The following is a 23,936-nucleotide window of genomic DNA, read 5'->3' on the forward strand; positions in this document are numbered from 1 at the left end:
CTTTTATTCCTTATGCTAATTACAGAAGAAATACACGTTTACTTTACAGTCTTTCAGCAGTATAGAGAAGAAAAACGTTCCATGATTCTCCTACCCAACATAAGTCTTGCTGTGTTTCAGTACGGGCTTCTGCTAAGACTGCCTCTTAAAACAGAACAGTCTAGAGTGAAATCCCACCTCTGCTGGGGCCTCTGGCCTCTTTGGATGTGAGGGAAGCTGTTGAATGTAAATTTGAAAGACAATGAGAAATGAAGCATTTAAATGTCTATGGAGCTGTGGTGACAGGGGGGTGGTAGGGGAGAATGTGGAGGGGTGAGGTGGGAACCCGCAACCACCTTTTATGAAATGGGACATTCTCATCTTTGAAGCTTCAGCTTGTGGGTTTTGAGTTCCTGTTTGTGCCCTTTAATTTCAACTTTCTAAGTTCATCAGTTTGTGATAAATAGATGTCCTGGCTTTCATTATGTGCAAATATGAAGGAGACCTCCTCAGAAGAGCAGTCTCTTCCCTCCAAGGTGGGTGGGTTGGGAGAAGAGCTCTGTGCTAACAAGCACGGGGCAGGGAAAAGACCCAGCATGGAAGGAAGGATATATGCAGTGCTGAGAGGCTGTGCTCTCTGGGTCCCCTGAGACTCAGCCCCCCAGTCGCTTCCAGGAAGTCCCAGAGCCTTGCTTCTTCTGCCAGAACTTCTGGTGCTCTGCCCGCCTGGTTCTCAGTCTTTAGTTTGCCTCCATGTAGTGAGATGGAGTTCTTTAAGAGCACAGTCCTGTTACTTTCTTATTTTGGTGTCCCTGGTGTGCTTAGCTGGGTGCCAGAGCCGGAGATGGTCTTTCATGAGTGTTCCCTCCAGTGAAGGGAGAGCTTGGCCAGAAGGTGTCTGCTCTTGGGTCTCACATGGGGCTCTGCTGTCTTGATTGTCACCGCAATCCTTCTGTCCCCCAGGGCCCCCTGCTCCCCCACTGGGCCCCTTCAGCACCAACTTTGCTAGGAGCCCTGCCTTTGGTGAGTTAAGTGATTTTTAAAAAGGCAGAGGAAATCCCTGTCACCTCTGCCTCAGGGCTGCAGAGATCCTGGGTTTCCCCTCAGCCCTCTGTGATACTTGGTGGTTAGACTGGGACTGGACAGGACTTAAGAGATTGAGCAGGTTTTTGTGGCATCGTCTAATTAACTTAACCATAGTGTAATATTTCCATGGTCCTGTGTTTTTCTTTGGTCTGGAAAAGTGCTTAAAGACCATGTGACTGTAGGATGACCTGTATTTTTTGCCTTTTACATTTGTTGTTGCCTTTAGTGTTCTATGTCAAAATAAGACCTGAAGTCTCCTGTGAGTATAATTCCCAAATGTTATGGCAGGCATTGGCAAACCCTATTAATTAAAAGTACCAGAATTATGTTGCTTTTTAAGTAGTAGTTTTGAGTCTTAAGTATTTTCCGTTTGTCTCTCTTTTGCTGTCCTTTGAATGGAATTCCTTTTGTAAGATGCAAGGTTAGGAGCTTTGCCTTAGGTTAGGGAAGGGGGTATAGTTATCTCAAGAATGAAATGGACAGCAGAGAGAAGCATAACAAACAAAAAATCAAAAATTTGAAGGAAAACATCATTGCATTGTGTAGGAGGAAACCAAATCTGATGCACACGTGCAAGTAACGCTTGGGACCAGGAGAAGCGGAAGTTTTTGAGGAAGAGGAATTGAGGCTTTACAAATGCAGAGGCAGACGTTTACAGAGTAGGTTGGCTGTTTTGCAGGGTGTGTTGAGGAGAGCAGTCAAAGGGAGGTTGGCTGTATGCTTTCTAACTCACCTCAGGTTTTGTAGTGGAGTTCTCAGGTGATCATTGTTTAACATATTACTGTTGATAGGCTTGTGGGAAATGTCTACAGTAAGCTAGTGTTAAAAGAAAATGAAAACTTACCTCCAAATCAGGACCACACCCAGAAATGAAGCTATCATCTAGATTATAGGAAATGTTTTGTTTTTTACCCCTTGCTCAGGGCGATACCCAAGGTTCCATTCAGAAGTCTTAGACAAGGGAATCCATTCTAGTTGAATATCAACCCTGCCCTTTCTTCATGACAGAATTTCCCATTATATTTCTCATTACCAAATTCATATTTGTGATAGCAAGCTTAGGTAATTCAGAAAAGAACAAAAAGGATAGAAATCATTCTGTGACCCCCACTCTGCTCAGTAATACTGTCTTGCCTGCACCTCTCACGTTAGGTATGCAAGGCCGTCCTTTTGTCCTTCCCAGATTTCACTTCTGTTTGACTTTTTCTGTCCCTCCTGCAGAGAGTCTAATGGAGAGTTTGGTCACTGGCTGCCCAGGAGTGCCCTTCTCAACCCTTCTCAAAGCTTTGCGCGCCAAGGACTCCCTTAGAGTTCGTGTGGTCTGGGGAAGGGCACTGATGAACCTGCGTTGAGTCACATGCAAGTCCCCGTGGCAGGGAAGACTGGGTCTCTAACTGGAAGGAGAGAATGGCCAAAAGTCATGGTTCCTCTGGGTTAGCAGTTAAGTATTCTCCCACAATACTTTGTAAATTTTTAGAAGACCAAAAAAAAAAGAAAAAAAATCATTGTTAGTAATGAGCACACAGATACGGCATCTTTAATGGCTGGCATTGTTTGCAGGTAAAATGTGTTATATGGGAGTTACACTTTTTTGCTTTATCGTTGTCTTGTTTTAGACATAGCTTAATAACAGTGTATGCTTCTTGTCTATGTTAAGGGACATTTGTAAAGAAAGTAAGCTTGTGTGGTAGCACAAGGATTGGTTAATAGGAGGCCTGGGTTTGTTTCTCATTTGGCTTCTAATAACATTTCTGTTGTTGGGCAAGGATCGTTTGGGTTTTCATTTACTGGCCGAGAGAAGGAGAGATTTAGAGAGATTTAACATCAAATTCCAATGCTATGGCTTGATTTTATCACTTTATATTATTTAGAGGGTTTGGAGTGTGTCATAGATTTTGTGCAACATGGTCATTACTGTGATTTATTTGGTGTCTTTGGCCAGGATGTGACCCTTCGATTTTACTGCACTTCCCATGGGAAGATATGGTTATGGTTTCTAGGAATGTGCTGTGAAAGTAAAGCAGGGATTGTCTCTGGGTAAGAAACTTCATTGGGTGGCTCTTCTGATGAAGACAGCAGTATTTGGGTAGTGACACACACTTAGCATGGTAAAACAGCATGGCTTTCCAAGTATTTGACAGGTGGCTTTTTATAGTCCCTTGTGTTAGTTTTTCCTGCCTTAGTGGAGCACCTTACATTTATTTCTCTCTAGTTTCATCTTTTTGATACCACATTTTTATAATCTGAGAGGCTTTGATTTTTGATCTTGTTTATTTTAGGGTGTTAGCCACACCATTAGTGTGAGCAGCTGCTTTTTCCTGTGGTCTGTTCTGAATTTCCTGGCCATGCAGAAAGACATTGCGTACTAGGCCTGTGACGTCCATTCACTCATTGAGATTATCTTGTCTCTGTGAAATGGAGAGCATTGTGGCTACGGATGGAGCTGTAGAACTGGGAGTAAAATATTGTAGCCTCAGCTTACTTCGAGAATTTGGCATTAGATAATATAAGATGTATTGCAGCCTGCCTCTTTGAAAACTTTATTGTTGAGTTGTAAAAATGGAAATGTATTGATAGGGAGAATCCACTAGATGAAAACAGAACGGAGAGTAAGGCTGTATTTGAGCTCCTAGCAATTGGCATTGGTAGATTTGTGTGGGTTGAAAACATAAGTTTTAAATTTAGTGTATCCTCTTCCAGTGACTGGAGAAAACTATGTGGCATGTTTTAAAATACTGAAAAAAAGAGGACCAGTTTTAAAATAAGGAATGTCCAGTCTGGTTGCAGTAATGCAGATAAACCCATCCACCTATGGAAATTTAGGGGGAAACCTCTAGGTTTAAAAACAGCAAGACAGTTAAAAATAAGGTAAGAACAAGCATCAGCTTAAAAGCAGGTAGAGGAGGAAAAGACTTATTTTGGAACTTAAGGAGGAAATAACTGTCGCTTCCGTTTTCTCTTATGTTGTTCTTTCTTTAAAACACTGGTCTTGTCTCTGTGGGTTCCCTTCCTGGACCTGTCTCATAAAATGTTTATATTGAAGTTGCTGTGTATCAAGCAAAGCAGTTGACAATGCACACTTTGGTTTTAGAGTTTCCAAGACTAAGGGAAGTAGCATAGGGGAAAAAGGAATTGGTTTGGGCTTGGGGGAGTTGACCCCTCTCTCAAAGAGTATGGTCTAGAGATAGGTTAGAAACTCAAGAGAAATGATAGCTGTAGTTCTTATCTGATGATATGTGCTATAGGCCACACCAGGTATGGATTGTTGCTCCCTTTCTGTAGGGCAGCTTTGCATTTAGTCTGATCTGGGAGGATCACATCGTCTGGAAGTAGGGTTCAGTGAGGTGAAGAAGAACCTCCCATTGCTTTTACCCCACTGTCCAGCACTGCCCAGTACCCCACTACTCCAATGTTCGGAGACCATTCATCAGTTCCATTATCTTTAGTGATCTGCTGGGTAGTTTGTAATTAATTGTGCCTTGATGCTTATGAGGAATGACATTTAATCCAGTACCCATGAACTTTGACTTTCATCTATAGAAGGTGGAAACTTTTTTCGTTAGTTGGCTAACTGAAAAAAAAAAAAATAATAATAATATCAATAATAATAAAGTGGGATTGTTCTGTTCCATATTGTATTGAGTTGGTTGTATTTGCAGTAGTAATAGAAATGATTGATGATGCTGAATTTTCTATTTAAGGAAATTGCATACAGCATGCTTATAAAACGGGGAGGATGGAATGGAATCCTTTTATAAAAGAAATGGAAGTGAAGTTTCCACTTAAACAAATTAGCAAGTTTTCGTGGGTGTGCCTCTTCTACCTTGAGCATAACTTGAAGAGAAACCTACTCTATGTATATGTTTCCACTTACTGAAAGTGAATGTGTACAGTGAGAAACTTATGTGCGTTTCTTATTCAGAAACCGGTGCTGCTGCTTTGGAAGGCCAAAAGATGTGAAGACAATGAGAAGAGAAAACTGAAACCCTGGGTGGGGGGTGAAGGATCTTCATGTAAGCACAAATATGACACCAAGTTAAATCTAGGAGTACAAGTAGTTTGCTCACAGGAGAAAATAAATTAAGAAATTAAGGATGCATGTGCATCTTATACTATAGTATGCTGTCTGGCCTGACTCCTTGTGTTAGGAATGATTTTATTTGCTTTAAAGCTCTCTCTTCACTCCTCACCCTGGCCAGGTAACTGTGGGAGATTTTCCGTTATTCAACATATGCCCATATTTTGAAGTCATACAGTGGTATTGTATTAAGTAAGATCTGATTGCAAAAATGGACACTGTGGGCTGTTACACAAGATGTTACCATATGTTCATTCCACGAGACCTCACACATGCTTTAAGAAGAGAACAAACGTTTTTCTTTCAAATCCAAGTAGTTTGTAGTTAATATTGGGGTCAAATATTTTAGTTGCAGCATCTAAAATTCTTGCTGTGTGTGTTGTTCTTTTTCCTTAGGTCTCTGCTGCTCCTCCCGAGGAGAGCAGCTCCTCGTGGTCATAGGCCTTTATCCTCGTGCTGTGTTGGACATACAGTTTAGAAAATACTGCATGAAAAGTACTGGTTGAATTTGGGCAGATCTTGATGATGTGATTACTAGCGTTTTCTTGTGAAGGTGGTGGTAATATATTTTTTGTTAATCCTATCCGCTTCGTTTAAGTGGCATCGATTTGGTAAATGACAGGGTTTGGGGGCAAAGGTCCAGTTTATTGGATGACAAAAATCAGGACCCTATAAAATACCTAGAGAAGGCTGCATTATGAGTGGAATCAGAAAAGAAGAAAGATATTAGGTTCAGTACTGGGATCTGAGTGAGCTGTCGTCCCCACAGGAAGGGGACATGGAGAGAAGAAAGGCCAGAGGAGGTCCTGTGGGTGAGGGAGACACGAGAGTGTTGAGGGCTGTGGAGTGGGGGAGTGCCTTCTCAGTTGGCACTGCTCAGGGCGAGGCTGGCATGCTGGACTTGGTTCTGGTGATCACTGTTGACTGCAGTAGCATCAGAAGCACATTTAGCTCATGGAAGTGGGCCTCTGGGGGGTAGCAAAAAGTGAATGAGTCTTCCCTGCTTTGACTTAGTGGCTGTGTGGCGTAGGACCATCAGTGGTGGCAGAGATCGCTCTCAGGTCCTGTGATCCCAGCTGATGGGATGTTCCTGACTCGGTAGTCCTAGAACTGCATCCTGGAGTGGTACACCTCTCCAGTGTGATCAGTATTCTTGCTGGGGCCGCTTTCCTCTTGTTCTGGGAGTCCCTTCTAGAGGCCCAACAGAGAGACTGCTCCCTTGAACCTTCCAGCAAGCTCATAAGCATCTAATTCCCTATGTGAAAATATCTCTCTGCCTAAAATAGCTAGCTTGTTTCCTGATTCTCAGTGAGACCGAAGAATTTTGTGATGAGAATGAATGAGCTGCATTGGAAACAGACGTTTCCCTGGAAAAATCCCAGAATGTGCAGCAGAGAGATGGGTAAACGGATCTGTGGTTCTGTCATGCACATGCTACTTCTGTTTTCCTAATGGGGGCAAGAAGACTGGAGTTGCCGGAGGGAGTTGTTCTAACAATGCGGATTTCCAGGCTCTATCTCCTGAGATTCTGACCTAGGAAGAGGTGATGGAATCCTAAGTCCGTATTTTAAAAAAAGCTGTACCTGGTTATCTCTGAAGGATGCATAAATTGGATACCAGTGGACTAATTTCTTGAGTCTGAGTCTAGGAGCTGTGCTGATGATGATCCCTTTTTTTGTTTTATTTGAGAGAGAGCACACTTGCCTGTGCCCCCCCCCCCCCGCCCCCCGCCGTGTGCTACCCTTAGAGGGAGAATCTTCAAGAGAGAATCTTCAAACTGACTCCTGCTGAGTTCGGAGACTGAGGTGGGTGGTGCTAATGGCACCACCCTGAGACCTTGACCTGAGCAGATATCCAGAGTCAGAGGCTCAATTGACTGAGCCACTGAGGTACCGCATCATGATCCTTTTTAAAGATTCCACTGCTGAGGCCTCTTCCTCTCAGTCCCATATTGAACTCGAGTTGGAAGAGGCGAGTCCGGTCTCAAAATGGAGGTAACCGGTCTCAAAATGGAGGTAAAACCGCTGCCCGGTCGCCCCCAGCCCGACTCCGGCCGTCGCCGCCGCCGGTGGGGGGGGCGGCATGATCCAAAGGAACCAGAGCAGTTGAGAAAACTGTTTATTGGTGGTTTGTGCTTTGAAACTACAGATGATAGTTTAAGAGAACATTTTGAAAAATGGGGTACACTTACAGATTGTGTGGTGATGAGAGACCCCCAAACAAAACGTTCCAGGGGTTTTGGTTTTGTGACTTACTCTTGTGTTGAAGAGGTGGATGCAGCAATGTGTGCCCGACCACACAAGGTTGATGGGCGTGTAGTGGAACCAAAGAGAGCTGTTTCTAGAGAGGATTCTGTAAGGCCTGGTGTCCATCTAACAGTGAAGAAAATTTTTGTTGGTAGTATTAAAGAAGATACAGAAGAGTATAATTTGAGAGACTACTTTGAAAAGTATGGCAAGATTGAAACCATAGAAGTTATGGAAGACAGGCAGAGTGGAAAAAAGAGAGGATTTGCTTTTGTAACTTTTGATGATCATGATACAGTTGATAAAATTGTTGTTCAGAAATATCACACTATTAATGGGCATAATTGTGAAGTGAAAAAGGCCCTTTCTAAACAAGAAATGCAGTCTGCTGGATCACAAAGAGGTCATGGAGGTGGATCTGGCAATTTCATGGGTCGTGGAGGGAACTTTGGAGGTGGTGGTAACTTTGGCTGTGGTGGAAACTTTGGTGGAAGAGGAGGTTATGGTGGTGGTGGTGGTGACAGCAGAGGTAGTTATGGAGGAGGTGATGGTGGATATAATGGATTTGGAGGTGATGGTGGCAACTATGGTGGTGGTCCTGGTTACAGTAGTAGAGGAGGCTATGGTGGTGGTGGACCAGGATATGGGAACCAAGGAGGTGGATATGGAGGTGGTGGTGGAGGATATGATGGTTACAGTGAAGGAGGAAATTTTGGAGGTAACTATGGTGGTGGTGGGAACTATAATGATTTTGGAAATTATAGTGGACAACAGCAATCAAATTATGGACCCATGAAGGGGGGCAGTTTTGGTGGAAGAAGCTCGGGCAGTCCCTATGGTGGTGGTTATGGCTCTGGTGGTGGAAGTGGTGGATATGGTAGCAGAAGGTTCTAAAAAATTTTCAGAAGAAAAGGGCTACAGTTCTTAGCAGGAGAGAGAGCGAGGAGTTGTCAGGAAAGCTGCAGGTTACTTTGAGACAGTCGTCCCAAATGCATTAGAGGAACTGTAAAAATCTGCCACAGAAGGAACGATGATCCATAGTCAGAAAAGTTACTGCAGCTTAAACAGGAAACCCTTCTTGTTCAGGACTGTCATAGCCACAGTTTGCAAAAAGTGCAGCTATTGATTAATGCAATGTAGTGTCAATTAGATGTACATTCCTGAGGTCTTTTATCTGTTGTAGCTTTGTCTTTTTCTTTTTCTTTTCATTACATCAGGTATATTGCCCTGTAAATTGTGGTAGTGCTACCAGGAATAAAAAATTAAGGAATTTTAACTTTTCAAAAAAAAAAAAAAAAAAGATTCCACTGCTGAGGATTAACCTTTTCTTGAATTTAACAGGATTAATTCTGTGACTACCACCATAATGTGGTAGTATTTCTAGAGTGAAGTGCACAGGATTTCCTTCTTTTGTTATTACTAGAGGAAAGAAATGTATTTCTGAACTGTTACTGAATATAGGATAAAAATTGAGTTGTTTCTAGCAAGAGTTAACAATTTAAGTGTGAAGTTTCTGTATTTTATTTGTTGTATAACTATGGTATTTTACACTATAATACCACCATTTCATTGTATAAAATACTATTAGTATGTTTTTAAATCTCTGTTTATAGTTAAGGGAAAATCACAATGAAAGCTATTTAAAACACAGAAGTGCCTCCTGAGAAGAGAGGTCAAAGGATTATTTGGAGAACTGGCAAATTAGGAATAATTTAGTGGTTTCGGGGTTCACTGAGCTCTGTAGACCAGGTGATTTAAGGATCAGGGCTCACATGTCCATGTAGATTAATATGGGGATGGAGATAGCAGGCGGGTAGAGGACCTTTCTTGGTGTAAATAGTGTTCTGTTCTTACTTGATTTCTTCACCCGGCACCCACCCCCACCCCCAGAAAAAAAGGAAAAAACAGTCCTGATTTCTGTACTTGTCCTTCATCCTCTCATGCTGGCTTTTTGAAGGTACAAGCTAACAGATGAAGAAGGAAGTCACCATTATTCTTTAGTCTAATATTGCCTACTTGATTGAAATTGATTAGCCCTAGAAGACTGGAGTCCTGCTCATAGCAGCGGGGGCTGTATGTCCAATGGGCCTCCACGGACGGGCGAGACTGCTTTTCCTCTGCAGCTGCTTGGCTGCTCGAAATTAGGCAGAATGATTTTGCACTTGGATAATGGGCAGGAATTAACTGCAGCTTACCAAGTGCTGCATAATGATGGGAAATGTGGAGGGCGCTAATCAAATGCATCTGCATATGGCATTCTCATTATGTATAAGAGGCATCTGTGTGCACAGAAAGGAAATCAGCTTGGAGGGCTTGGGTGGGTGTATGTTGGGGAAGAGGAGGGGGCCTCCTCTGTCCCTTGCCACCCTGAATTCTGATGGAATGACTGAACAAGGAGGCTGGCACTGTGCAGTTGCTTAGGTTCTTAACAAAAGCACAGCTTTATTGAGACATAATTCATATACAGTACGATTCAACCATTTAAAGTACACTATTCACGGTTTTTAGTCTATCTGCCAGACTAGGCAGCCATCACCACAATTTTAGAACATTTCTGTTCCTCTTAAAAGAAGCTATTGTTTCTTTTGTAAAGAAAAGGTAGTTTGCACTTTTGAAGAGACACTTTTTTTCTGTTTTTGTTTGTTTTTTTCTGTTTCTTTGGTGGGGATAGAGATGATCTTATGCCCTCTGCAGAATCAGTCTATTTCTCAGAAAGCATGTGTTTTTATATATAGTCATAAAATAGATTTTAATGTTCCAAAGGTTACTTGCTTTTCTGACTTTTGGATCCAACCTCATGAGTTACATTTTAGTTACTAGGTTTGTCTAACTACTAGTTGGGACCTTTTCAGTCTCAGGTGACAGACTCCAATCATTCCGTTAAGCATTAAGGGAATTTGTTAGTCCTTTTAATCCAGAAGAAGGAGGGTTGTTGACTCCAAGGAGTAAGTGAATTTCGGGATTCTCCCTCCCTCTCTTGGATCTTTTACCTCCATGTTGGCCTCATGGAGGACTAGTGTGGGGCTGGGGTACACCTGGGTTCCCCTCTGGTGCTGATCCAGGGTGTGGTTTTAGGGCTCATCTCAGCTCGACTTGGGTTTTGTGTACCCAGTATTTATAAATACAGTAGGTTTTGATTTCTTCATTCTGGAATTATGAATCTACTCGCTTAAGCAGCGGGACAAAACAGTCATCTCAGGCATGCTGTGGTAATTAGTGATGCGGATTCGGGTGGTGTCAGGGATTTGAAGCAGGCCCAGGCCCTGGATGCTGCCTTCTAAAAGATTCTGCCCAGCCATGGGTGAACAAAGGTGGGTCTCATGTTACTAGCTTTACTCTTCCAAGATGTTCTGTGCCTGATCCACTGCCTTATTTTCCTCAAAAGGTTCACTATCCTGTTTTTTAAAATTTCTTAGTTGTCTTCTTTTTATGATTTTATCTATTTAAGAGAGAACAAGAACAGGGGAAGGGCCAAAGGGGGAGGTAGAAGCAGGGAACCCAGTGCAGGGCTCAGTCCCGGGACTCCAGGATCATGACCTGAGTGGAAGGCAGACAGATAGATGCTCAACCTCTTAACCAACTAAACCACCCACGTGCCCATTAAATTTCTTAGTTGTCTTGACATCTAGACATTTTGTATACCCTTGACATGACTAGGCCTGACTATTTTTTAAAGATGAATAAAAAATACAACTTAACTGATTTCTAATACAACTTAACTGGTTTCTAAGACTGTTGTATACATCGTTCATTCATTTGTTCTTTCTTTTCCTTAGAATGAAATTCGGTAAAGGTTTAAATTGAAATTTGGATTTTTTTTTCTTTTCTTTTCTTTTTTTTTTTTTTTTCATGATCCTGTGGTTCTGCTGTGTTATGGTGAGACTGACTTTATACTGGATAATTAAAAAGGTATTCTGAGGCCTGAACTGTCATTTTATAAATCCGTGACATCAGCTGAAAAGGTTTTCTTTTACTTACCAAATCCTATCCAGCAACTGTTCTCTTGGGACACGTTGGCCGACAAGACAGACCAAAATCCCTGTCCTGGTGGAAGTGCCTTCAGATCGGGGATGGGAAGGAGGCAGCAAACCTAAATACAATAAACAGCTGAAGCCAATGGGTGTTTGAAGACCCTCTGTGGTATGAAGGAGGTTGGGCAAGGGCGAGGGAAAAGATGAGGACTGTGGGTGTGGTGGGGACTGTCATTAGAGTGGGGAGGCTTTTCAGAGGGAGAGATTTTTTAATACAGATTTGGAGGAGGTCATGAGGTTGGCCATGAAGTTGTATGAGGGAAGAATTTGCTGACAGAAGAGCCCCTCCAGAGGCTCTTGACGGTGGGAACTTAGGCCTGGGAGTGCTCACAGAGCAGACCACCTACCAAGGAGGGGAAGGAATTGAAGGCAATGAGGGGGTGGGTGGGTGTGTGCTGTAGGGTTCAGGGGAGACATTAGCAGTGGGCAGTCTTTGCGAGGGTTCTGAGCAGAACACAATGAGATGATCTGAGTTAGATGTGTAAAGGCTTGACAGCAGGGAGAGCCCTTGAGGTCTGTTGAGGCCTTGCAGCCAGGAGTCAAGACAGGGAGATGAGCATCCTTTGGCCATCCCGGAGGCAGTGAAGGTGGTGAGGCTCTGGATATGCTTTGAAAGCAGAACTCATAAGATTTCCAACAAACTGATGTGGGGGGAGAGGCGGAGAACCGTCCAGGATGATTCTAAGAGTATTGGCTCAAACAACTGAGCTGAGATGGCTATCGACAGAGCCAATGGGGTAAAGAGTTTTGTTTCAGACTTTTATTTTTTTAATGCCTTGTAGACATCCAGTTTGCTTGGGGGTGCATAGCCAAGGGGTGGGACTGGAGAGAGGGCTGGGCTGAAGATGTAAGCTTGGGGTGATGTTTGGATCCTGAGATTGGACCAGATCAGCCAGTGAGGGCACTTAGGCAGGAGAGAGAAGGCTTTCAGCCTGGGGTTCTCTGTCTTGATGAAGTAATGAAGGAAGAGGAGTCCCTGGGGGACTGTGGAGTCTAACCAGTGACTTAGGGAAGTAGAACAAAGTAACAACCCAAGTGTTCTGGAATTGAAGCTTCTGTTAGCTTTTAAATAACTTATAAATGTGGAAATGTGTTCTTGGAATTGATCAAAAGAAATGATCATAAGTGATGTTTAAAAAGAGTGCCTTCCTTTTGCTCTTGAGTTTCCTAAAACCACATAACTGAAAAATCTTCACTATTCTCAGAGATGTTAAGCTGCTTAACGATTTTGGAGAATTGGGGGTAGAGGGAGATGTTCCTGACATTGCCCTTAATTTTAGTCCTGCCTTCTCCTGTTCTTCTGTGTATTTTTTTTTTTTTTTAAGATTTTGTTTATTTATTTGGCAGAGAGAGATCAGAAGTAGGCAGGCAGGGGTGGAGGGCGGTGCTCAGTCCCAGGACCCCAAGATCATGACCTGAGCCCAAGGCAGAGGCTTAATCCCGCTTAGCAAACCAGGTGCCCCCTCTGTGCATTCTTTGGTTGTAATCATTGTGCATGGGACAGTTTTGTTTCTCTTTATTTGTTGGCAGCATTTTTTTTGTGGTGCTATTACTACCTGCAATACATAGTTTTTATTAGGTCACTCCACTTTTTTGGGGATGAGAGCACCTTGACAAAAGGATGGAGTGGGTCAAACTGTTGGCACTGGTTATCTCTGCTTTCCCCTCCCTTCTCTGCTGGGCCTTGGAGTCTGCTCTGGATTCATCCTGGTCTTTGTCTAGGGGTGGAGAATGCCTAAAGCAGAGGGGGAGATGTTAGAGATGGAGCTGGGCTGCAGTGCTGGGGCCAGTTCTGACCAGTGGGAGGGTAACAAGCCCACAGGGCCAGACAAAGGGAGGGAGGGCCCATGAAGTGGGGCCTCTCTCCTGGGCTTGAGTGACCACAGGGCCACTCTTTCTTCCGTGACATCTTCAGCAATAACACTTCAGTGCCTCAGAGGTTTGAAAGAAAAATTACAATTTAAAAGGAAAACCTCTCATGCACTATTTGCATGTGAGTGGCGCCTGTATAATTAAGAACAATTAAATTCCCTGGGCTGAAATGAAAGGGTGGCTGCAGCTACTTTTGCTGCTGTTCCAGGGTAGTGCAGCCTGGAGCTGTCAGCTCTCTTGAATTAAGTTGGAGGCATTCTGCCTGCCCGCCTCCCCAAGCCACCTAACCCCCTACCCACCCACCCCCCGCCACACACAGACACAATAAATTCAATTATAAAACAGACTCTTTTTTAACCTTGTCTTGATTTGTTTCTCTGGAGTCTTTGGAAAACAGAATATCAGTCTTTACTATTTTGCTTTTCTTCGACCTTAGAACTGACACTTCTCTACTCACGGGCAAACACTCTGCTGGGTGCTTTGCAAGCTCTTTGCATGTAAATTTCATTTAATCCTTGTAGTGGACCTACCTACCTATCTTAATTTTATAATAGTGAAAACTGAATTCTGGCCGCAAGAATAGTAGGTGATCTCTTATACTCATCTTTCTAGATAATTCCGCTCTTGTGTTTTGGTTTCTGATGGGGATCCAGTCACCTACCTGTAGGCCTTGGGAATGCAGCAACCTTCTTTCATTGCTAAAACCTTCTTGATCCTTGGAGTCCTTCCTCCCAGGACAGAGTAGGAAGCAGGACACTATTATCTCTGTTCTTCCTCTTCTGGCTTTGCAAGAGCTCCGCAGTCACAGGGCTGAAGGACTTTGGGTACAGCAGGAGGATTGTTGCTTTCTGACCTGGGGCTCCCGACATTCATCCCCAGGGAAGGAGGCAGTGCATGTCAATAATTGAGTGTGTTTCAAGCAGTCTTTGAAAAGTAGGCTAGTTTTTATTCCTTGCCTTCATGGCAATGTAAATGGTATTGGGCTCTTATTGGCAAGGCCCCTTCGGAGGACTTAATCCTAGCAGATCAGGTGGGGACAGCACCTGTGTGTTCCTTCTAGCACATCTTATATTTCTGGTGTGGTCACATCAGTAGGGAGTGCCCTCTACCCTGGGTTCCCTAAGTGTATCATAGGGGTCCTTCCAGGTCCCTGCATGGGATTGTCCCTTCATATGTGCTTAGGAGCAGAGCGATAGGTTCTAAACTATAAGGTAGTTTCTGTGTGCCCAATCCTAAAAGTGGTTCATACACAAGCCTTTCTCATTTTACACCATCTTGTGAACAAAGCTACTGAAAGCTACTACCACAGTCAATGACTTTTCCCAGTAAAAGGCGGCCAGGAGCTATCCTTTCTTTACTTAAAAGTTTCTTTGTTTTGCCATCAGATTTGGGTTACATTTTTTTTTTTTTTTTAAAGATTTTATTTATTTGACGGAGAGAGAGGAATCACAAGTAGGCAGAGAGGCAGGCAGAGAGAGAGAGGGGAGGAAGCAGGCTTCCCGCGGAGCAGAGAGCCCGACACGGGGCTCGATCCCAGGACTCTGGGATCATGACTTGAGCGGAAGGCAAAGGCTTTAACCCACTGAGCCACCCAGGCGCCCCAGATTTGGGTTACTTTTATTGCTTTAACTATGTAGCCTTCTGATTAATTAGGAAGCTGTGGTTCTGGACCACATGAAAGGGAGGCAGCACTGGGAGCCTATCCAGGCCCCCCCCACCCCCGCCCTGGGGCCAGCAGAGGCTGGAAGGGTGGGTAAAGTTACCTGGTATTAGTTCTATTCAGCAGTGGCTCCTGCCATTTCTGGTGTTTGAGAAGGGTGAGAAGCTGCTTTAGTTAGAATTAAGTTTTTAGGTAACAGAATTTTAAGATACCAGAGGTTTATAACAAGATGGATCAAAAATATATGAAGAACTTATGAGACTCAACACCCAAAAAAACCCAAGTAATCCAATCAAGATATGGGCAGAGGACATGAACAGACATTTCTGCAAAGAAGATATCCAAATAGTCAACAGACACATGAAAAATGCTCCACATCACTTGACATCAGGGAAATACAAATCAAAACCACAATTAGATACCACCTCATACCAGTCAGAATGGCTAAAATTAACAAGTCAGGAAACAAGAGATGTTGGCGAGGATCCAGAGAAAGGGGAACCCTCCTACACTGTTGGTGGGAATGCAAGCTGGTGCAGCCATTCTGGAAAACAGCATGGAGGTTCCTCAAAAAGTTGAAAATAGAGCTACCCTGCAACCCAGCAATGGCAATACTGAGTATTTACCCCAGAAATACAAATAGAGTGACCTGAAGGGGCACGTGCACCTGAATGTTTATAGCAGCAATGCCCATAATAGCCAAACTATGGAAAGAGCCAGATGTCCATCAACAGATGAATGGATAGAGAAGATGTGAGATATATACACACAATGGAATATTACTCAGCCATCAAAAGAAATGAAATCTTGCCATTTACAACAACATAGATGGAACTAGAGGGTATTATGCTAAGCAAAATAAGTCAGTCGGAGAAAGACAAATACCATATTGATTTCATTCATTCGTGGAATTTGAGAAACAACAGATGAACATAGGGGAAGGGAAGGAAAAATAAAATAAGATAAAAACAGAGAGGGAGGCAAATAATAGAGACTCTTAACTCCAGGAAATAAACTGAGAGTTACTGGAGGGGAGGTGGGTTTGGAATGGGGTAACTGGGCAATGGGCATTAAGGAAGGCACCTGATGTGATGAGCACTGGGTGCTGTGTACAACTGATGAATCACAAACTCTACCTCTGAAACTAATAATACATAATATATTGATTAATTGACTTTATATAAATTTTTAAAAATAAGGCAAAAAAAAAAGTAGTTTTGTCTCTTCTGTGAGAGTCTGGACTTCCACAGCTTTTGGCGCCAGGAAGTGTTCAGGGACCGCTGCTCCCTCCGGATCATGCATTGCCTTCCCTAGGGTCCTGGGCCTGGTACTCAGGATGCAGGGCAGAGACACTTGTATCCATGACAGCAGGTAGGAGGAAGGAATGAAGGAGAGGTCCAGAGGGTTCCTGGAAGCAGCTGCACAAGACTCCAGCTTACCTCCCATTTGTTGGAACTTGGTCCCATAGCCATACCCAGCTGCAAGGGAGCCTGAGAAAAAGCCAGCAAAAAATGATATGTAAGAGGGAGAGAAGAGATAATAAGGCCTGAAGAACAAATTCCTGTCACACAGAACCCTGGGAAAGAAACCATGAAACCTTTACCATTATCTCTCCAGAGGAGATTGTTTTTGACACAACACGTTTTTAAGTCTTCCCCACTCAACCGCTGCAGTCCCTAGGGAAAAAAAATAACCCAGCCCCTCTGATTTGTAGTAAGGTGTACTTGTCTTTCTGGGAACATTCTAGTCTAGTTTCTCCGGTGTCAGTATTACTTGGGTTTCACATGAGAAAAATCAGCGCCTGAGCCATTCTGACAGGGGATTCTGTCCTACAAGACGTGAGTTGGCAGTTGTAAGCCACGCTCTGTGGGCAAGTGTTGTGGTGTGAGCCATAGTGTTTCGGAGACCACTTGACAGGCCAGTTAAAAGAGCTGCTGCTACATTAACAACAACAACAACAACAAAAACAAACCAAAAAATCAGAGGGCAGTTTCACTTTTAAAGAACTGACCTTGTTGGAGAGTGACTTGTCCAGGTATTCTGAGAAACAGGAATGCCTGGACACAAAAGTTACTATTGGGCGAGACTAACCATCGCCTTGCCTTCCCAATAAGCTGATGCCATGAGTCCTTCACTTGCTCTGGCCAAGAAGGCCGCGATAAACAGTTAAAAAGTATTGACATTTTTCACTAGAGTTTTCCAACAGGATTGCTAATAGTCTCTGTAATTGCCTGAAGATGATTTTGCTATATTGCTCACATTGGGAATTAAAAAAAGAAAAAAACAAAAACTGGGGCACCTAGCCGACTCAGTTGGTAGAGCATCTGACTCTTGATCTCGGGGTCATGAGTGCAAGACCCAATGTTGAGTGTAGAGATCACTTAAATAAATAAAACTTTAATTTTTTTTTTTTAAATGAGTTCATTGTGTTTGAATTAAAGTGTTGCTCTGGGATGTGAAATGACATAGTATTCTTTCTTTCTACCAAGAAACTAAGAAATTGCTTTGCATATGTCAGTGTTTTTCCTTCTTTGCCTTTCTGTGGTCTGTGTGCCTTAATTTCTGTTTCTCCCCTTGTCTGGAATTCCTCCTTCATTTCACCTAAAGACAGCATATCCAGCCTTCCAAGCCCTACTCTGTGCCACCTCTTCCAGAACACTTCCTAACCTGCTCCACACCCATTTTTTCCATCTCAGGGACTGTGCTCCACCTTGTCTTATATGCAAGACCATAAGCCTTTGGTTCAAACTGCTTTGGCTGTTATAATCTCTTAATGCAGGGAAACTGAAGAAATCAATGGCAGTGTGATTTGGCATTGCTGCTTTCATCATGTGAATAAGTATAGCTATCCAGTTGCTGAAAGGGTTGTAGATGAGCTTTAAAAAATAGCTGGGTCTTATGTTCAGAGAACTAATATCTAAAGTTATATGGACACTTCAGTAGCTCAAATTTGGTTTTCTAGAAATAGCCATAGTATTGCAGAAACTTGGATTGTCTACCTGTGACTGAGAAGGAAAAGTCCTTCATCCTGAGTATCCCCATTCCCTTAGTGTTCATGTGAATTTCTGCCTTGGCTTCCACTTCTGATTGTAGCATCTGGCCAACTCTTTTGCTGCTTAGAGACTGAATTCCTTTTTCATCCTAACTTGGTGTCCTAGAAATGGAAAGGTGGTGCAAAATGCATTTGGTGTTCTGCAGATATAAAAGTTACAATTATTTTAACATATAGTAGAATCTAGGAAAATGTGTTATTACATCTTTAAACTGTAGATGGGAAGCCATAAATTGCACTAAGGCTTAAGTTGGAACAGGAGTTAGGAAACATAGGCTTAATTATTGGCCTTTTCTTTCATTTATTTATATATTTATTTTGCCTTTTCTTTTCTTTCTTTTCTTTTTTTTTTTGCAAATTTAGTCCCTTAGGTAAGGGAGTTCTTTATGGCATGTGGATTGTGATGTAAATACAATAATATATTTTAAAATTATTTGAAATGAAAATACAGTGCTCTTTGAGGGTTTCCAGACCCAATTCCAATGTGCGTGGGTGTTCCCCCACATATAACACCAAGCAATTCTAGGACAACAGCAGGATGTCCAAGAATTCAACTCAGTTCTGACTCAAAGATCGCATAAGTTAAGGGGTCAGACCTACAAGACAGCCCTCTCCGCTGGCTCCCACTTCAGATGACAGTCACAAGCCTGTTGGCATTGTGACTGTTACTTGTGCTTCTGACTGACAGGTTCAGATTGGTGGTTCCAATGACCTTCTCCTTAGGTTTGATTAATTTACTAGAATGCTGTCAGAAATAAGGGAAACACTTAGATTCATACATTTTTTAAAGGCTATCATAAAGGATATGAATCAACAGCCAAAAGAAGAGACGCATAGGACCGGGTCTGGGGAAAGGGCGCTGAGCTTCCATGCCCTCTCCATACCTTCCACTCTTTCTGCCTCCCTACCAGTTCACCAACCCAGAAGCCCTAGGAAGTAGTCTCTGGTTTTTTGTGGAGGCTTGCTTTCTTTCTTTTTAATTTTTAATTTTTTGAATTTCAGTGTAACAGAATTCATTGTTTATGCATCACACCCGGTGCTCCAAAATAAAGATAGACTAAGTCACTGGCCATCAGCTGAACCAATCTCCAGTGCTGTCCCCTACCCCTACAAGAGGAGGTTGGGGCAGAGAAAGGAAGTTCCAAGTCTCTGATCACAAGGTTGTTTCCCCTGGCAACCAACCTCCCCCCCCTCGGTTGGGTTCCAGCATTCATTAACATAACAGAAGACTCCTTTATCACCCTTAACACTTGGGATATCCCAAGAGTTTGGGAGCTGTGATCCATAAACTGTGGACAAAGACCAAATATATATGAGAAATAAATAGTAACAAATGACAATATTGCAAATGCCTTTTGAACATAAGGTCCTGTTAGTGCCACTAGAACGCAGGGACAGATCTGAGGGGTGTGAATGTGTCAGGTCCCCACAGGGCTTTCAGCATCCATTGCATGGGGAGTTCAGAAGAGTACAGGAGTCAGAATCTCCACAAGTCTCCCCCCAGGCAGGTAGGCCATCAGTCACCAAGATGGGCATACCACAGTCCTATATCCACTGAGGATAAATTTCAAGAGCCCCCGTGGATGCCTGAAACTCAAGTAGTACTGAGCTCAATCTGTGCAGTTGACCCTTGAACATAGTGGGGCTGGAGGTACTTAACTCCTGGTGCAGCAGAAAATCCATGTATAACTTTTGATTCTCCCAAATCTTCACTACAGACTGGTTGACTGGAAGCCTTATTGATAACCTAAATAGGCTGTTAACACATTTTGTAGGTTCTGTGAATTACACACTGTATTCTTACCATAAAATAAGCTGGAGTGGGAAAATGTTAAGAAAATCATAAAGAAGAGAAAATTCATTTACAGTGTCAAATTTATTGAAAAAAATTTGTGTACAAGTGGACCCATGCACTTCAAACTTGTGTTCAAGGATCAGCTGTGCTGTTTTTATTCCTAATCATACATACCCATGATAAAGTTTAATTTATGAATTAGGCACAATAGCAGATTAACACCAATAGTAATAAAATAGAACAGTTATGACAGTATACATAAAAGTTATATAAATGTGAGCTCTTTCAAAATACTTTATTGTACTGCACTCACCCTTCTTGTGATGATGTGAGATGTCAAATGCTGACCTAGTGAGATGTAGGAGGTGAGTGCTATAGGCTTTGTGACTTAGCCTGAGGCTCCTATTGATTTTCTGGCTATGTACCAGAAGAAAGTTTATCTGCTTCTGGACTGGGGTTGATGGCAGGTGACTGAAACCACAGCAAGAGCAACCATGGCCTGGGGGAGACTAGTGGGTGGTGCCCTGTGATCCGACAGTGGAGTCCGAGCCAGATGCTGAACTCTGCCATGGATTCCATTGGGTCGGGGCGGGAGGCCGTCTGTGGGATGGTGTCTGGTACATTTGGAAACCCAAGGCAGGAGCTCAGCAGAGGGGTCTAGGCCACAGATACACAGTCTTGGGAAATGAATCAGTCAAACCACAGAAACCAGTTATGGCTGATTGAAGCAGGAAAGGAATTTATTGAGAAGATATTGGGCCACTCTCAGAGTCTCTAGGAAGACTGAAGAACCAGGCTCAGAAAACAAAGCAAGGAAGTGGGTTGTAGCAGATAGAAGCACAGCCAGGATTGTGCCATGGAAGCAGATGCCAAGGACACTGCTGTCCTTGACTTCTGCCCCACTGCCTGGCTGCCGAGCTCATTCCCAGAATGATTCTCTGCTTCCTTCCCTTCCATGTGGCCCCAGCCTCCCAATGCCCTCTTCTGGCAGGCGAATCTGGCCAAGTCCCAGTCACATGTCAGCATCTTGACTACAAAGCAGGGCTAGAAAAATGAGTAACTGGCGCTTTCAGAATCCAGGAGGGGTGGCACTGGGAAGTCTGTGGTTAAAGTAAGGAAACCTGGATGCTGCACAAGGAGATGACAGATGTCCATATAGGAAAGCATCACCTAGCTGGTGATAGCTGAAACTTGGGGGTAGATGTGACAGGCCAGACACTGAGGGGACAGTCATGTGGAGGAGAGGAGCTTGACAGGGAGCTGAGAAGGAGCAGCACAGAGGAAAGGGGGTGAGACTGAGGAAAGACTGGGTGAGATTTTCTGGAAACCAAGGAGGGACCCTTCAGGAGAAGAGCCAGGCAGATTGAGTAAGGTCAGCACTTGCCTTCCTGGCATGTCCTCACTGATGACCTCAGCAAAGCATTTCTGGGAGAGTGAGGGGGCAGGACACCAGCGACGTTGGTGGGAGACAGTGTAACACAGGGGCTTCTTCCCTGTCAGTCACCTGGCAGCGGAGTGGGCTTTGGCTGGTTGTTTAAATGCCCAAAACATCGTTTCTTTGGGTATGGAAATGCAATAATAATGGTGTCCACACGGGGTTCTGAGGATTACATGGGACAGTGCTGGGCTCAGCATCTGGTACACTGTGAGTGCTTAGTAAGTGTACTTGCTGTTGTTACCTTTGCCCAAAGCTGAAGGGATGAAGGTCAAAGGGTTTTCCCAAGTGACAGAAGCATGAGTCTCTCCTGTGTTAAGTGGAGAAGGACAGCAGGAGGGAACGTTGAACATCCTGGAGAGGGCATGGTGGGTAAGGACCTGTCATCAACCCAGGTTCCATCCAGAAAGGTGCCTTAGAACCTTAGTCCTTGAGAGAAGGAACGCCTGCCTCATCCATGGGTGGTGTGAACTGGGAGAATGCCTTTGCAATTTGAGGGACAGATTGGTGTGCACAACTTTTGTCCTGGCCTTGGGAACATGCCATACCCCAACATGCGGATATCCCATTACCAGTGAGAGTGTCTCTGACAGACTGCTGCTGGTATTATTGCTCCAAGGACTTTTCTCTTGACTTTGACCTTGAAGTCTGAGGCTTTCTGTAATAGAAGCTAGGAAAATCATGTTCCACCAAATGTTTTTTTCCCCCCATTTTGGGAATTCCAGGGGGAAAATACTGGTGTCTGCCTTCACTGTCAGGTGGTTCTTCGCCAGTTGTTACTTCTCCAGGAAGAATGGCAGTTCTGACCTTAGGAGATGTGCGTGTGTCTATCATATTTTTCTTCTGTAAACTTCTGGGAGAAATATTTTTTAAGTTAAAAGTAAGAGCTGAAAGCAGTTTGTAGTACTAATATTACAAGGTGGAATTTCATAACTCATGTAGTTCTAGAACTTACTTCATAAATCATGCAGTTTGGGCTTTTTCACAGTGGTCTGTAAAGCTGGGCACCATTGAATCACAGGAGTGATCAGGGAGGGCCGCTTCTGGGCTTCCTGTCCGTGGGGACCTGTGGAGGTCTTCCACTGGCATTGGCAGGCTTTGATAAGGGCTGCCCCAGGCAGGAGCTGCTTCTGTCTATGCAGGGGTCCTTCCCAGTTCTCCTGTATAACGGAAAAGTACTGAAATCCCTCCAGGTTCATGGGAATAACAGCTGAGTCCTGAAAATACCTGCTGTTGGCTCAGGGTCCAAGGGGTCTGACAGTGCACGAATCTCTACCTTTGTGAATCTGTAGGTCTTTTCCAGCATTGGCAGCACTGGTCTCTGATGGGCACTCCCAGTTCTCCCGGCTAGGGAGAAGAGCCCAGGAGGTAGCTCAATAGCATAACAGGTCTTTCCTTGAATGTTTCAGAGTCTAGACAATAGTGTTATTTTGCTACGGTCTCCTTTGTTACCTTTCTCAGGCAGAGAGGGTTTTGCAGAACACGTGGGAAGCCAGTCCTCTTGTCCTGGTGCTCATCCAGTGCCGATAGCCTGGTCATGGCCCTCTCTCAAGGGACTGAAAGAGTTTGCATGGAAAAGGCAGAGAGCTGCAGCTGTTAGGGCTTTGAGAGGCTAAGGAAAACCAGGCCATTTAGGAATATGGAAAACCAGACGGTTCCATCCTCCCTGGAACTGGTCACCATTGTTTCTCAGATCCCTGCCAAAGGTTAATTTTTACCTGTTCAGCAAGGGTGACAACATCCTGTGTGGGCTATTTTCGGAAACTCGTTTGTTTTCTCCAGAAACTGATTAAACCTTCAGGTCCCTTTAGGAGTAAAGGCCCGGCACAGACCTACAGTGCACGAGACTCTTTTCAGGGCACATCGTGGCGCATGTTAGGCTTGTGTCCCCACCCGCGTTCTCATCCTCCAGCAAGGCCTCATCGTTGGCTGCCTCCCTTTCTGCTCCCACCTGTCCTCACTCTTCCTGCTCAGTACTTCACCATTCAGCGCTGCCAGGCCAACCGTCTAGTGTGCTTTCCTCGCTCGGATGGTGTGCTCCAGATGTGGCCAGTGCTCTCCTTAGCCTCTCTGTCTTCCCTCTTGCTGTTAGTTTTGTTCAAGTGGCCTCCCTTCAGTTTCCATTCGAGGTCACTGTTCTTTGAAGCCCCTGACTCCTCCCACCCCCAACCCCGAGCTTTCCTGGCCATTTCAGAGATTTCTGTTCTTTTTGAATTTTCTTGATCTTTGAGTTTGGCTTATTGGCCTACAAGCCTTGTCTGGTGTCCTGGATCATAAGCTTGAGGGGAGAATCTTCCTCGAGCTAAGCCTCTGCCCAGGGCAGCCAGTCCATACTGAGTGTAGGCCAGGAGGCCAGGTCTGCAGCTGCTGGGCCCTGTTTCTCATTCGAGAGAGGTGGAGCACTGCATTTGCCCTGATGCGTTTGTTGGTCAGATAGCATTTCTGAATGGCCAGAACAGTTGGTTATAGTTAATCCATTTCCATGTTGAAGTCACTGGACTGAAATGTTTCAGTGGGTGTGTCTGATGTCAGAGATTTAATTTTCCTAGGAATATGGAGTCTGGGCATCTGAATGCTCCTGTAAGGATGTCAGAGCCGTGCTCCTGCAGTTTGCCAGAGGAAACTCAAAACGGACCTGGGACCTGAACCAAGGTCTTCTCTTTTCCATAGAAATTCCTTTTCTCTTATTCTACCCACTTTTT

The 23,936-nt window shown here is 44.0% G+C and overlaps 2 protein-coding genes across 3 annotated transcripts in view; both read left to right on the top strand.

The window, feature by feature from the left end:
• TMEM131L (transmembrane 131 like) overlaps nt 1-23,936 on the top strand; it is a 169,964-nt gene that overhangs the window by 57,639 nt on the left and 88,389 nt on the right. The window lies entirely within an intron of this gene.
• Nucleotides 7,153-8,658, top strand: LOC122889468 (heterogeneous nuclear ribonucleoprotein A3-like). The gene has a single exon (XM_044224639.1). It carries the CDS (start codon nt 7,153-7,155, stop codon nt 8,281-8,283), a length of 1,131 nt encoding a protein of 376 aa, XP_044080574.1. The 3' UTR covers nt 8,284-8,658.

This window comes from Neovison vison, chromosome 11 (genome assembly GCF_020171115.1).
Source record: "Neovison vison isolate M4711 chromosome 11, ASM_NN_V1, whole genome shotgun sequence".
Classification (NCBI taxonomy): domain Eukaryota; kingdom Metazoa; phylum Chordata; class Mammalia; order Carnivora; family Mustelidae; genus Neogale; species Neogale vison.